This window comes from Camelus ferus, chromosome 7 (assembly GCF_009834535.1).
Source record: "Camelus ferus isolate YT-003-E chromosome 7, BCGSAC_Cfer_1.0, whole genome shotgun sequence".
Taxonomy (NCBI): domain Eukaryota; kingdom Metazoa; phylum Chordata; class Mammalia; order Artiodactyla; family Camelidae; genus Camelus; species Camelus ferus.
Window position 1 is genome coordinate 22,410,876 of NC_045702.1, and position 15,393 is coordinate 22,426,268.

At 40.2% G+C, this 15,393-nt stretch overlaps 1 protein-coding gene across 3 annotated transcripts in view; it reads left to right on the forward strand.

The window, feature by feature from the left end:
- The window catches only part of GRM8 (glutamate metabotropic receptor 8), a 677,086-nt gene that overhangs the window by 125,667 nt on the left and 536,026 nt on the right, over nt 1–15,393 (forward strand). For all 3 annotated transcript variants that reach the window (XM_032483576.1, XM_032483575.1, XM_032483577.1), the window contains exon 3: nt 7,052–7,268. In XM_032483576.1, the coding sequence (XP_032339467.1) occupies nt 7,052–7,268 (217 nt within the window). The remainder of the gene's footprint in view (nt 1–7,051; nt 7,269–15,393) is intronic.

Consider the following 15,393-nt stretch of genomic DNA (forward strand, 5'->3'; position numbering starts at 1 on the left):
TTAGTAGGGGAAACAGAACACACAGATTAGTACAGGTTGTGATCAGTGTAATGAAGAAAATAACTAGGGAGATGGGGTACTAATGGGGGCAGGGAGACCACTGTAGATGGGGTGGTGTGGAAAGGCCTGTTGGAGGAGGAGACATTGAGCTGAGGCGGAAGGATGAGAAAAGGCTGGAAGGATTTGGAGAGGGCATATGAAACAATAGGCATGAGACTTGGAGAAGAAATAGGGCTTGGCTGGGTCAGGGAGCAGAAAGGAAGTGCTGGATCTGGTGAGCGAGGGGAAAAGGTGGTCAGGTGCCAAATCACAGGATCCTGTGGAAAGAGGTTTGGGCTTTATTCTTAGATCACTGGGGACATGACTGAAGGACTTTTAGCCAGATTTTGATATTCTCTAATTTTTTTTTTTTTTAATAGATGAATTTGGTTGCTCGTGTAGAATGGATCTAAGAGGGGTGGGAAAGGAAGCAGGAGGCCAGTCAGGTGGTTTCAGGAATCCAGACATCACAATGGCTTGGACTAGGTTGGGCCTGCCCTTCTGTTCTGCCACCCCTAGGGCATGGCCTGAGATGGCTAACTGAATGCTAGACATTATATCCAAATTCTGGCCAGCAGGAAAGTGGGAGGAGCATGAGAAAGACCTGCCCTCTCTCTTTAAGGACACTTTGCAGAAGTTACACTCCCACTACAATAATGATCATAGCTGCAAAGAGGGCTGGGAGATGTAGTCTTTTTCTGAGTGGCCAAGTCCTAGGTAAAAATCTGGGGTTCTATCTAGAAGAAGCAGAGGACAGACGCTAGAGGACAATAATACCCGCTACCTTCTATTTAAAAAAAAAAATATGTTTGTAGTTTTAACAACACATCTAAGAAACTGTAAATGAATTTCTTTTGAAATTGCACTTTTGCCTCCTTGAGATCTAAGTTAAACTTTTCGAATCAGAGTATGTAAGTAAGTCCAAGATTTACGGAATATCTAGCTAAATGTGGATCAAGTAATTAGTTTTATTAACAGCTGAGCAAACACCAGATAACTTCCCAGACACATGGCTGTTGGTTAAGAACTGGATTGGAAAGAATTCAGCTAGCGTGGATTTGAGGCCAGAATGGTACCTCCTCGCCCCACACTGTGTCTCAACCTTGAGACCCGCTTCTGCCTGCAGAGAAGACTTGATGTCTGCTGATTCAAACAGTGGTGTGGGCTTCAGGCCTCTCTCACGTACCTGGTTGTCAATGGAATACAGAGAGGGGTGGGCTTCCGTTCCAAGAAGGGAGGCCCTGCCTGTTCCTCACTATACAGAGAAAAGAAAGAAACCTGGGATGTGTGTGTAGGTCAGAGAATGAAGGCAGAGCCTTACCCACTCTTGCTCAGTAAACATAGCACTCTGACTTCTCATTCAGTTCCCCTCCCCTTCGGGGAGAATAAGTAAGAGGTGGAGGTCTAGGTAGGAAATAATGCATCTAGAACCCCCCAGGAGGGGTGAGATTGGGGGTAGGAATCTCGTCTTTTATGGGCTGGAGTGAAAATGTAGTGGGAGAAAGAGAGGAGCTTTTTCCTAACCAAGACAATGATCAGAAAAGCAGAAGCTAAAACAATTTTTAAGGAAGGATGTGGTGATGAGTCTCTTGAGTTCTGCAATTAATTGCCTCAAATATGCTTTATTTGGGTAGTGGAAATATGGCCTTATTTTAAGCACACATGTTCTTATGAAACCTCAATACAAGGGAAATAAGAAACGGGAAAAAAGGCAAAATGACAGGTGTTTTCAAATAATGTAATTTGATGCTTTAAGCCACTGAAAGAGAAAGGAAAGGAAAATGTCCTGTAAGGACAGTGGTGGAGGAGGCTAGAGGGGAAAGTGGATGGAGAAGGGGTAGGAGGTTAGGGCAGGGCTGAGGATGGGGAAGCAGGGCAGTGGATGTCCCTTCTACAGACCTGGAAGAATGGGTGGATTGGCAGGCTTCTGGCACGCTCATAGGGCAATAGAAGAGAGGCTAATGAAAGGACTGACTCGCAGACATAGTAAACAATCTTATGGTTACCAGGGAAAAGGGGATGGGAAGGGATAAATCTGACAGTCTGAGATTTGCAAATCATAATCACTATATATAAAAATAGATGAAAAACAAATTTTTTTTGCATAGCATAGAGAACTATATTCAATATCTTGTAATAACCTTTAATGAAAAGAATATGAAAATGAATGTGTGTGTGTGTATATATATATACATACACAGACACACACACATGACTGGGACATTATGCTGTACACCAGAAATTGACACATTGCAACTAACTATACTTCAATTAAAAAAAAAGACTGTTTATAAGACATGGGCACAGTTAAACACCCCAACCTGAGATGCGGAGTACTCAGGAACTAGCAGCAGTGGGAAGACCAAAGGGACAAGGGCAGTGACTGATCACTGGAAGTTGCAGATGTGGACTTAGGTAGAGAAACACCGAGTCAGTTGCGAAGGAGATGGGGGAGTCAGTGCTCTGATCTCTGTCTCTTCCTGTCCTCCCATCTTCTGTAGGTGCCTCCCACTGGCCAAATTCAACTGACAGCCTGAGGCGAGGGAGCCCAGGTGAAACAGTCACAAAGCAACCTCCTAGGACACACAGTGGGATGGAGAAGGACCAGGAGGGGCACGTGGAGAATAGCCTGCACAATATTTTGGTGGAATGCAGGGTAGAGGGCCATGGGGGAAGAGGCTGTGTCACAATGCTTACCATAGTTTGAGTAATTAATTGCCTCCAAACATTGACTGAGCACTTGCTCGGCTGGGTACTGGTGACACCAAGTATGTCAACAGAGACTTTGTCCCTGAGAGGCTCCTAAGCCAGCACAGAATTGTGGTTCTTATGGCAGATGATGGAGGCTGTGGGATGAGGGGCCACAAAAGACAGCTCTGCCCAAGAGAGTTAGTGAAAGCTTCCCAGGGGGAGCTTTTGAGCTGCGCTTGTGCAGAAGATCACCAAGTGGAGGAGGGGAATCTGTCTACACAGAGAACAGCATGGCCAGGGGTGCAGATGCCATCAGAGTATGACAGCAAAGGCATGAAGTTGAGAAGGAGGTTGGGATAGAGTCTGATATCAGGGCTTCAGCAGCCAGACTGAAGAGTTGGGATGTTACACTTTGAATGGGCAAGTAGGAGTTAACAGAGGCTTATAAAGAGTGTGACATCTTAACAAAGGATGAGCTGATGCGAATGCTTTCCCTAACATCTCTTCTCCTGATACACTCTCCTTTTCCCTCTCATTTCCCCCTCTTACTTCAATGCACCACCCACGGGATTCCTTATTGTTGTTTTATTTCTGGTTGCTGAAACCTCCAGGGTGAAGGGATTAGTTAGAATGGATTCAGTGTTGGGAAAAGAAACAGAAACATTCCAGGTTTTTTTAAAAAAAATTTCCCACTTCAGTTGCCAGTAGAAGTTTAATTTGAGGATAGTGGAAATATTGGGGATGCTGGCACAGAAATTAAAATGCTTCATGAGCCAATGCTTAGTGGTTGACCACAGTAAAACAAAAATGAGATGTGACTCCAAGGCAACTTGAAAGTTGTCTTGAAGTATGGTCAGTATCCTAATGTCTTGTATTGTAGCCTGCGTGCGACATAGCAAAAACTGAACAAATGAAAACACAAACACGTACTCTCACATCAGTTTTCCGCACATTGATCTGCAGAGAGGAAACTCTTCAAGACTTTGGGGAGAGAGTCCTTTATCTAATTATTCAAACAACCATTTCCTATCTGAACTTTTATTTTATATACCCTTTACACCTGTTTAATTGATCCTAAACATGATGCTGACTGCTAATTAAACAGCCCTGAAAGTGACTGACTGAAGGTAGTAATTTGAGATAATTAGTTTTGGTTTCAAACACTCAATTTTCACACTTTGTGCTCATTTTTAGAAAGAGGTGGCTCATTATTATAGGCAGGGTGGGGGTTGTAAGGGCATTTTACTGCTGGACTCTGAGTAGCTGAGGAAGTGGAAGGATTATTATAGATCCAAACAGAACAAGGAAATGGCATAGTGCAATAGAAGTTGCTGTAGAATTCTCCTCTATCTCCTCCTACACACTCTCAGACAGACAGACAGGCACACACAACAATACCCACACAAGCACAGAATTCCTTCCAAAATGAAGGTCAGGCTGCTGAATCTCTTTTATTAGAACATAGAAATGCATATGCTCTTGATCTTTGAGAAAGTTTTACGTAGTGAAGGGTTGATCTCACCGAATCATCCATCATCTCTTTCCCAGGTCCTCTAGAAGCAAGCCAGAAAAGGTAAAAAAGGCCAAGATTTTGTGTGTGGCTTGAGATTTGGACAGGTGTTCTTGCTGAGTAGTCCCGTACTACAAAGGCACAAAGCTTAATCAAGGGGATAATCTACCAAGAGATGTCTGGTGTACCTGGCAGAGAAAGCAAAAGGACAAAAAGGAGGCAGGTCAGACTGGTTTTCAAGGTCCCGTAATGTTAACAAGCAAGTTAATGTGGTCCCATTAGGAGAACAGGACCTAAAAGAGCTGGGTGTGAAATCATTGTTGTAGTCAATATAGGTAGGCATGGGTTATACCGAAGCGGAACAAATCCTGCAGTACCCTGGAGAGCTCCAAGCACTTTCGTCTACTTCTGCCTGGGTAATTTTATGTCTTGAAACACTTCACTGGCCATCAGTATGGAGTAGGACTCTCTAGACCTATGAAAGGTTATTTAGATGTTGGGGACTTCTCAAAGATGTCAAGAGGAGAGTCAAAACCTCCACGTGGCTTGGGAATCATCTGGCCAGGGGGTGACAGTTGGATCCCAGAGTTCGCAGCCCTGTGTGGGAAGATGGAACTGGAGCCTCTTTGACCTCAGAGCACTGACATTAGCTGCAGGATCTGATGGAGAGCACAGTTAACTGTTTTATGTACAAGTAAAACCTGCATCTTCAACCAAGTGTCAAGTTAGTGCATCATGAAGTCATTTTGACCTCAGAGATTTCACACCATAGCATGACAGCAGAGGAGTGATGAGATGTACATCTCTTAAACTCTAGATCCCCCTATATTATTGCCCACTTTTTAGTTACTTTCACTCATCTCACGGAAGCCTCAAAAGGAGCAAATCAAAAATTGAATTAGTCATTTTTATGTTCCAAATCTCCACTTGTTCTTCTGTCTGTTTTGGTAAATGGCAAACATCGTCTACTCAAAGTCATAAACTGAGAGCCATTGCACATTTCTCCTCATCACCTACACCTTTCCTTGTCTTTCAGATGCTTTTAGGTTCTACAGCCTTCCTTTCTTTCACTGGCCACTGTCTCAGTTTAGTTTTTATACTTTCCGTAACAGTTTTCTAACTGGTTGTTTTGCATCTAGTACGACTTCCCTTTAATTCAGTGTATCTCTAAACATAGTGTGGGCCCACCTGCATCAGATTCCTCTGGGGGGCAGATTAAAATGCAGATTCCTGGACGTCTAGATATACTACGTCAGAATCTTTCGGGATGGGGCTGCCCCAGTGGGCACTAAAATTTGAGGATTGCTCCTCTCCCCACTGCTGCCAGTGTGATCTTTCTGAAACAAAAATGTGATCATGGCACTCCCTTGGTTACAGTCCTGCTGTGCTTCCCAGTGGGCTTGGTGATCAAATCCACACTCCTTGTCAAACCTAACTCTCCCTTCATCACCTGGTTTCTGTCTAGCTTTGCAGTTTTATTTTCTGACATTTCTCCCTTGGTATCCTGCATTCCAACATGTGAAACGCTGCACTTCCTGGGACCTCTCATGCCCTTTCCTGACTCCATGCCTTTGGACATGCAGTTTCCTGTGGCCGAAATGTCCTTCCCTGTCTTGTTTGCCAGATTTCCTGCATCTTTTGTGCTTCGTTGAGCCTGAGTGTCCTTCCGCGGTACATTTTTTTTTTTTTTGGTATATATATTTTTATTGACGTATAATCAGTTTACAATGTTGTGTCAATCCACTGTATTTCTTTTACATGTGCGTTTTCTTCTGTCCTGTGCTTTTCACTGGTAAAGTAAGAATCTTCCCTTGTGTATATGAGTGAATATTGCATTAAATTTTTTTTCAGGGGTAGATTTGTGGTATGCAGTCATTATGTTACTCAGTTTGAATTTACTTAGGAGAAACAACATGTGATTTCTAATTTTATTTATTTATTTAAAATTTATGTAATTAATTTATTTGCAAGGGGGAGGTAATTGGATTTACTTATTTATTTTGATGGAGGTACTGGGGATTGAACCCAGGGCCTCATGCATGCTAGGTGTAAGCTCTACCACTGAGCTATATCCTCCCCGCTGATTTCAAATTTTAAATGTCTTCTGGCAATCCACTCTGCTATGCCAGAAAATAGTCTCTTTTCCTAAAGAAATTATGGTATGGATTTCTGTTTTGTGATTTTTTTTTTTTTGAGGGGTGGGAGGCTGGAAAGATGTTTTAATTAGAAGATACATGGTAAGCCGTTCCCAGATCTTTTTGTGGTACTCAGTGATTATATCAATAAACAGTGAATAGACTTGCAAAACGATATATTTAAAACAGTTTACCAAAATATAATCTGAAGACTGAAATGGTATCCAGTGTAAAAACAATCTCATATTAAATTCTCTGTTCATTGTTATGTAGCTTTTATGTCCTGAAGCCAAAGACGATTTCAGAGGTGACCTTTTCTGAGGCCTGTATGCAGTATACCTTCATTTCTGCCTCGTTTTTCTGCCCCAGAACTACCATGCACAGAATTAAAAAAGCAATAACAACAAAAAGCACATGTTTTGCTTTGGCTTCCAAAACAATGAAACCTGAAGCAAAACTCAGTTCTTTCTTGCTGTTTGGAAATGTGCTTTGGAAGAAAATGAGCCCCACAGACCATGATAAAATACATCACATTGGGATGGTGAAACCCTCGTTAGGCGTCAGGCTGCTCTGTCTAGGCTTCTGGCATAGCTTTGGCTATTTAGTGTCCTGTGTGACAATCCATCTTCCGACAAGACTCCTCATGAGTTGAAATGACCTGTCATTTGTTTTGCAGATACCTCAAATCAGCTATGCATCCACAGCCCCGGAGCTAAGTGATAACACCAGGTATGACTTCTTCTCTCGGGTGGTCCCGCCTGACTCCTATCAAGCGCAGGCCATGGTGGACATTGTGACAGCACTGGGGTGGAATTATGTGTCGACTCTGGCTTCCGAGGGCAACTATGGAGAGAGTGGCGTGGAGGCCTTCACGCAGATCTCGAGGGAGATTGGTAAGCATGTATTTATCAGATGATTGTATTTGGAGGTGACAGGTTGCGGAAATCGGAGCATCTCCAAGCGCTCTCTTATCTGTGTGGAAAAATTAGAACTCCTACAGATGCCTGACCCAGGTTTGTCCACTCTGGTGGGAATCTGGGCTTATTATAAATGATTTTGTTGTTCATGGTCTGTCAAGGTGACACTTTGGTGCTAATTTAGGAAATAGAGCTCCTGACTCAGGCGAACATTTTTTAAAGGTGTCTGTTTTGACAAGGGAGTTTGCTGGCACATTAGAGCCACTGTAAATTTGAATAAATGACATCCTATTTGATTGTTCTAGATGGAAGTTTACATTAGCAAGTCATTAAATGTAAAAAAAAAAAGGCAGTGGAATTTAACATCCAACTACTAGAGAGATGAAGACTGGTAATCATTTTAAAACAATACTGAAGCAGCCTGCAAGGCTATACGTAAGCGATATTCTTATTGTCATATTTGACTTTTGGCAGTTTTATTCTTACTTCAAACTCTGAAGCTTACGGTAGGTGAAGGGCAAGAAGTGAAAACTTGGTTAGAATAGGAGGCTAATGAACCCCGTTCCAGGATTTTTCAAGGTTCACATCCAAATCTCTGGAGGCATTTTACCACATGTATATTTAGCCATGAGGTTGTAAATCCATTCTACTATGTGGAAAAAACAGAAAAGAAAAAACAACTTAGGGCATAAACCTTATTGCTGATTGGTTAACAATATAACTTTGCAGATGAAAGGAGATATTTTACTGTTCTTTCACAATGACTGTTGTTCTTACTGAGAATTACTGAATAAAATTTGCATACTTTTCCATAATAGTAATAACAATGCTTTGTGGAAAAATTTAAGTACCCTTTGCCTGTTTTTGAGTAAGTTTGAACTTGCAGGAAATTATATTGATAATTTATTGTTTTTCTTGGAAGCTTCAATGCAGGAAAAGACCTTGGGAGTGATCTGGGCTTATCCCTAATTAGCAAAGACAAAGAGTCTAAAGTTATTGGAATAAGGTTTTCTCTTAAAAGACTTGAAGATGTCTGGGGTATATTCTTCCACATATAACAGAGCATGAAAATTTATACACAATATTTAGTGTGTTTAACACATGTTCCAGTATTGTGCTGTTGCAGAAAATGTAGGAAAGACTTTGTCTTGATGGACAGATTGGGTTAATTTATTTAAGGGACAATTATTCATTCCTGTTTTAAGTATCCATGATGCTGTAATCTTTGCCCTTGGGAATTTTAAATTATATCACGGTTGCTCTGAAAATAATTCAAAACATTCACTTGAACTTTAAGTGATGGTAAATTATATTACCTTCTTGGGTAAGAATCCCAAGTTTATCCTTATGAGAAAATGCCCACTCCAAAGAAAACAACCGCTTCTGAAGGCAGGGTTAATGCATTATTTAAGCGGCTGATTTCAGGTCTTACCAGAGTGAAAATTCAACAAAAGAAGGAAACTATTTGAGTATGAACTGAAATGAGAAGTTTTCCACACTGATCCTGTACATTCTCAACTATAGGACACATTCTGTGTGCATGAAACAGATTACTTTGAACAATCCAGTACAGGAATGATTTGCCGATTGTTGCAGAAGCTGATAAAATGCATTGTTCTAAAAGTTAAGTGAGATCACAGTTTTAGTCGTCTCACTAAAAAAAAAGAAATACTTAGTTTTCATTTTTAAGGAGCATTGCTATACTTTGGTAACTGTCACATAAAAAGATTCAGATGGTACCATTCACCATTGCTGTTTTTATCTTAGTCCTTAGGATGGGAAAAAATAATTTTAGTGCCTTGTGTCTGCCCCTGATTAGAGCAACACGTTTCTTCCATGTTGATCCTTTCAGTGTTCTGTGACTTGATTGGCTGTCCATTCTATTTCAGTTCTTAGTTATCTGGGGAGTGGAGGAGAGCTGGATTGTCAATTAATATGCAGAATACTGAAAAGGCCAAATTAGTACCACACTAGAGTATGCCACGGAATATATTAAATATCAAAATCATCCCTCATTTTAATGACAAAGATTTTATCTAGAACAAAAATAGCTGAAAATTAAACCTTTTACATGACAATGATATTAATGGGAATGGCAAATGGTGGCAACTTAACCCATTCTGAAATGATCTGATGACTCTAATGAAAATTCATTAGTTCTGTAACAATTGCTTCTTTTCCTACAACATTCATGACATCTCTGTCACCATGATAGTGTGTTTTAAAAAATCTTAGTATCTTGACTGAGAAAGAGACATATAAATTCATTTTTTGGAGTGTCTGCCCATTAATAAAATTGTCTGTTTTCCCAACTCTTGTACATGTCCCTGTACTCTGTTCAGACTTTCTCTCTTCAGCAACGTTGATTGTTAAGAAATTTCAGTGTAAATTGAGGCTTCTTATGTTTTATCTCTGATTAATTCTGACAGATCATAATGGAGTGATAGTGAAATGAAAATCTGTTTAGTGATAAATTGCTTGTATGGTTTGATTAGAACATTTTTCATTTTAACAAAATCTGAGACTAGGGAAAGTGTCCTTCGGGAGTCTTGGAGAATGAAATTTATGAGTGAATGATGGTCATGAACACAGACATCAGTGATGTTTCTTCTCTAGTCATCAAGATCCTTCTCAGGGAGAAGGGGACAGGAGTTATTTGATGAAAAAAGACAAAGGACCTCTTGATATCCTAGCTATTACAGTCTCAGAGCCAGGTATCCTCGACTGTAGGATTTCTACTGGAGAAAGCAAAAAAATATTTGTGATCAGCAAATAGCACAATTTGACTGGAGTATAGTTTGTGTAGTGAGGTCTGGAAGACAAAACTGAAAGTCTTGACATGGACACTTAGTTTAGTATTTCACCTTAAAGGATTTTAATAATTTTATCTTTCATTTTCTAGACAATAGAGGAAACTACTGATAAGAGACGGATCTACCAAGATGTGTATTTAAGACTGTGCTGTTGAGGGGGAGGGTATAGCTCAGGAGTAGAGCACATGCTTACCATGCATGAGGTCCTGGGTTCAATCCCTAGTACTTCCATTAAAAATAAATAAATAAGCCTAATTACCTCCTCTCCCCAATAAATCAGTAAATAAAAAGAAACTGCCACTTTAAAAACTAAGCAAATGAAAACATTTAAAAATAGAAATAGGCAAAAAAAAAAAAAAAAAGACTGTGCTAATGAGAAATAGAAGATGGCAAGACCGATTTAGAGGCCTTTGTAGTATCAGTCTTGAAACACTGAACCTGGGCAATTGTGAAAATGCAAGTACCACAAATAGAAAAGAGACAGTAAAATGGAAAGGTTGGTTTGGGATGGGAAGTATGGTGGTTATAAACCTAATAAACTGTAAATTTTAGTACATTTCTTTGTGGAGAAGAGCATCAAAGAACATTGGCCTAGAGCCAAGACAGGAACTGAGATGTGGATCTGAAGCTCATCTTCACAAAATTGATAGTTGAGATAATTGAGGTGGGAAAGGTAATTGCTAAGACAGAACATGTAGAGTAAGAATTAACAAGGGCAGAAGATACGCTCTTGGAGGAGAAGCTTTACTTATGTGTGGAAGGGGATGGGATGACCAGCATTGGTGAGGATGTAGAGAAAAGGAAACTCTTGTACACAGTTGATGGGAGTGTAAATTGGTGCAGTCATTATGGGAAATAGTGAGGTGTTTCCTCAAAAATTAAAACTAGAACTACCATATTCCACTTCTATATGTTCAAAGAAAATGAAATCAGGATCTCAAAGAGATATCTGCACTCTCATGTTCGTTTCATTATTTACAATAGCCAAATTTGGAAACAAGCTAAGTGTCCATTGATAGATATAGAAAATGGAATATTATTCAGCCTTAAAAAAGAAGGAAATCCTGCCATTTGTGACAACATGGATGAACCTGGAAGACATTATGCTAAGTAAAATAAGCCAGACCAGAAAGGCAAATAATGCATGCTCTCAATTATGTGTGGAATCTAAAAAAGCCAAACTCATAAAAGCAGAGTGTGGAATGGTGATTTCCAGGGGCCAGTGTGGGTAGGAGAAATGGGAAGATACTGGCTCAAGGGAATAAATTTTCAGTTGAACAGGATAAATAAATTCTGAATATCTAATGTACAGAATGGTAACGATAGTCAGTAATACTGTATACTTGAAATTTGCTAAGAGTTGATCTTGTGTTCTCACCATATACACACCCATGCAATAACTATGTGAGGTGATGAATATGTTAATTAGCTTGATTGTAATCATTTCACAGAGTGTACGTGTATCAAAACATCATGTTGTACACCTTAAATATATATGATTTTTGTCAATTACACCTCAGTAAAGCTGCAAAAAATAAAATTAGTATAAATGAAAAAAAAAAAAAGATGTGGGAATAATAGCCTAGATTTAGCGAGGGAAAGCTAAGAGTATGGTGAAGTGTTCTCGTCTCTCAATGCGTTTGTGGCCATGGGAGGGCTCTCAGTCTTCTTTGAAGTTTCCCATGATGGGAGGTGGTAGGAGTTCTAGAGAAAATATTGAAAGATATTGAGCAATTTTCATAAGAGAACAGGAACTTTGCCAGAGGGCACAGCTGAAAGTGTGGTGCTGTGGCAGAGAATCAAGGACTGTCCTTGAGAGAGGTTGTATTAGGGCTTCCATAATAAAATATCACAAATGGATTGGCTAAAAACAGTGGGTCCTATTGTCTCACAGTTCTGGAGGCTGGGAATATGAAATCAGGGTGTTGGCAGAGCCATGATGCTTCTGAAACCTACCTATAGGGGAAAATGCTTTCTTGCCTCTTGTAGCCCTTGGTGTCTGCTGGTGATCACTGGTGTTCATTGGCTTGCAGATGCATCAGTCGAGTCTGGCTCCATTATCACATTGCTGTCTCTTTGCTTGTTGTGTCTGTCTCTGTGTCTTCTCATAAGGATGCCAGTGATATTGGATTCAAAGCCCCACCCCACTCCAGTATGACCTCATCCTTACTGATTGTATCTGCAGTGACCACATTTCCACATAAGGTCACATTCTGAGGTACTGGGGTTAGGATTTCAACGTACCTTTTTGAGGAAAACAATTTAATACCTAGAAGTGGGAGTAGTAGTGAAGAAGGGTGTACTTAGGGAGATAACTTCCAGTGACGGGGTGGGAGATAGACCAGGAGGACAACTGGTTATCAATAAAGATGGGAGGGGTGCTAAGTAGACAGAATTTGGTTAACAGAGAAGCCCATGACATAAACGGCTCATAAGTTCCTTTTGAAGTGCTGCAGAATTTCACTGTCCCAAACCTGACTACTTGGGTCAATGAGGTGACCTAATGGATAATTCAGGGTTCCAGACTGGGGTGGGCGGTGGGATCGTAGCTGTCTGGCTTTTCCAGGCTTCTAGAGGTAGTCAGGAGCTTCCCAGTAGAATTACAGTGGGCACTTCCTATACAGTGTGTACTGGCTATTCAGCCTCCCTCTTTGTGTAACTCCAAGATGTCATTCTTTTCAATGATAACTGGGAAATTAAGGACATCTAGAGTGTCCTTTCTGGCCTAATTTATTTTTATTTTCCCCTTTGTTCTCTTCTGGCTTGAGGGAAGAGAATAGCTCAGTTGTTGCTAGTTGTTAAGACTTACCCATCACCTATATGACACACCCTCAGTTGTTAGGACCACAGTCTTCTATTTCTGTCTTGTTTTAATGATTTGATATGATGTTTTCATTGATATTGTAATAAGGAGGTGAATAATAAATGCTCCTGTTTTTCTGTCATAAGCTCTGGAACTTGTAGCTTGTGACTCAGTAAATGACTTCCTTGAGGCTTTAGACAGTTTCTTTCCTTTCTTTGTCTTATCTTATTATATTATATTATTTAAAAACAGAAGACAGGATAATAAATGTTAATGCTGCCACGATCATTATAAGGGGCAAAGAAGCTAAAGCTTTATCTTTGAAGATAAAAGGAATTTGTGACAGCATTATATCTTTTCACTGTGGATTTGCACAGTGTGGCAACACACCTCCTTTAATCAGTCATCATGTTTATGAATGGCTTATTGAAGATGACAGGCCTGCGAGTCGTCATCCCAGACCTTACGGGGGGCAGAATAGACCTGATTCTGTCAAATCTTCTACCATACGTGACTTTTTTCTTCTAATTTGCAAATGCTGGAAGCTTCTGACTATTGTCTGACATGTGTCCAGAATCTTAAAATCTCAGTGTTGGAAGGGACCACAGAGGTTGTTGGACTGGCACAATCTGTTTGAAATGTTAATGCAACAAACCAATTTAATTAATTCATTTTTGTGTATGTAAAATGACTGACACTCGCCAAAATGTTTGATGTAATTTATTTTTGGTGTGGGTCAAGCAATAAAGTAAGGGCCATTTCATTCCAACTATACAACTGAAAAGTGCTCACTGATCGTATTTTTAAGCTATCTCAGTACAGTTTTAAAAGAAAGCATTTGTTTTCCTCTTGGGTTATAAACAAGAATCAAGTTTCTATTAACTGCAGTGGATTCGCTTCAAGATTAAAACAAAGCATTTTCAATGACAGAAAGAAAAAAAATACCTAAAGAGCAGCTTTTCCCCTCAGATGTTCATTGCTTTGGAAAAATGACTTCCAGCAGGCAAAACTCAATTTGACAAAAGTATTAATGTTGTAAAATACTATGAATGAAAGGAAACATTTAAATTCAATTGAAATTCCTACTTTATATTCCTACAGCTGAGTTCCATTGATAACAGCACATTTCAGGTTGCAAATCATATTTAATTAATATTAACACCAGGTAATTGGCAAGAATAACTTCAAAGGAGGGCTGAGGAAATTGCAAATTGGATCTGCAGGTGCAGCGATCCTGCAGAAGCTTTATAGGGATCTAAAGAAAGTGTATATGATTTTGACAATTACCACAGAACTTGATCAAATAGAGCATCATTTCAAAGCCATTCTTCACTCTGGCCTTTCTTAATATTTAGGGCTTAAGAACTGCTAAGTAGCAATAGTTGCTATTAATGTGAAATGGCAAATAGCCTTCAATAAATGCTTTCAAATCTATGATTCTAATGCCAGGAGTTAAGTGTTTAGTAAGCAACGGCAGTTTGATGCAGTGGAACCCACCTTGGGGTCAAGAACTTGCTTAAATCCCTCTTCCTCCATGATGAGACTTTGAAGATTAATTTCCTTGTCTATAAAATAGGGGCCTTCTGCTCGGTGATCATCATGTGATACAATGCTTGTGAATGTTCTTCGTAAAGTGATATTTGGTATCAGGTATTCCTAGTGGAAGGAATGAGTATGATAATAGATTTTTTTTTTTTTTTCAGAATGTGTGGCAAAGCTGTATGTTATTATAAAAGTTGTAGATGTACTGCCTGGTGTGTAGGATGAATAGCCAGAGAAGGCTTTGCGTGATACATTAATTACCTTCAAACTTAGTCGTATTCTGCCTGAAAGATCAGAGATTTTGAGTGGTTCCTGACCACCTACCATCTCTGTTCTCTTTGCTAGTCCTCCACAACCACCATGGTTCGCATTCTACCCTGTCTTATTCTTGTCATCCCTGGCCGTTGAATATTACTCATCGTGTCACCTGACAGTTGCGTTTGCTTGGGTCTGATTGTTCAGGTAGCAGAACCAGCTTGAGGTACCTGGCCTCATCCTTAGTGCTATGCTCCCATGAGTCCTTGAGTTTAACTCTGTGGAACCACCTGCCACTGTGATTATAATGCCGATTTCTCTGCATACCTCTTCCACCAGAACGTATTTTTCTCAGTGGAAAGACCCCCAACACCCAACAGAGTGCCTGACACATGACAGGTGCTTCATGGACTTCTGTTGAATGATCATTGTCACCAGATTCATGGTGGTATTGGTGCTGTGAGTCTAGTGGTCAGATTTGCTCAGGCTCTGGGAACTGAAGGGCAGAAATGTTCCCAACATGCATTTTCTTTGCTAATGTGTAACCTATAGGGGAACCTTTGGGGCTTCCATACTGTTAAGCCACTTAGAATTCAATTTTTCATTTCTGGCAAATACCAAAGCCTATAATCTGTCGGTTCAGCCCACCCCTGATCCCTCAGGTCAGTCAGTGCTAGGGGGTGGTTAA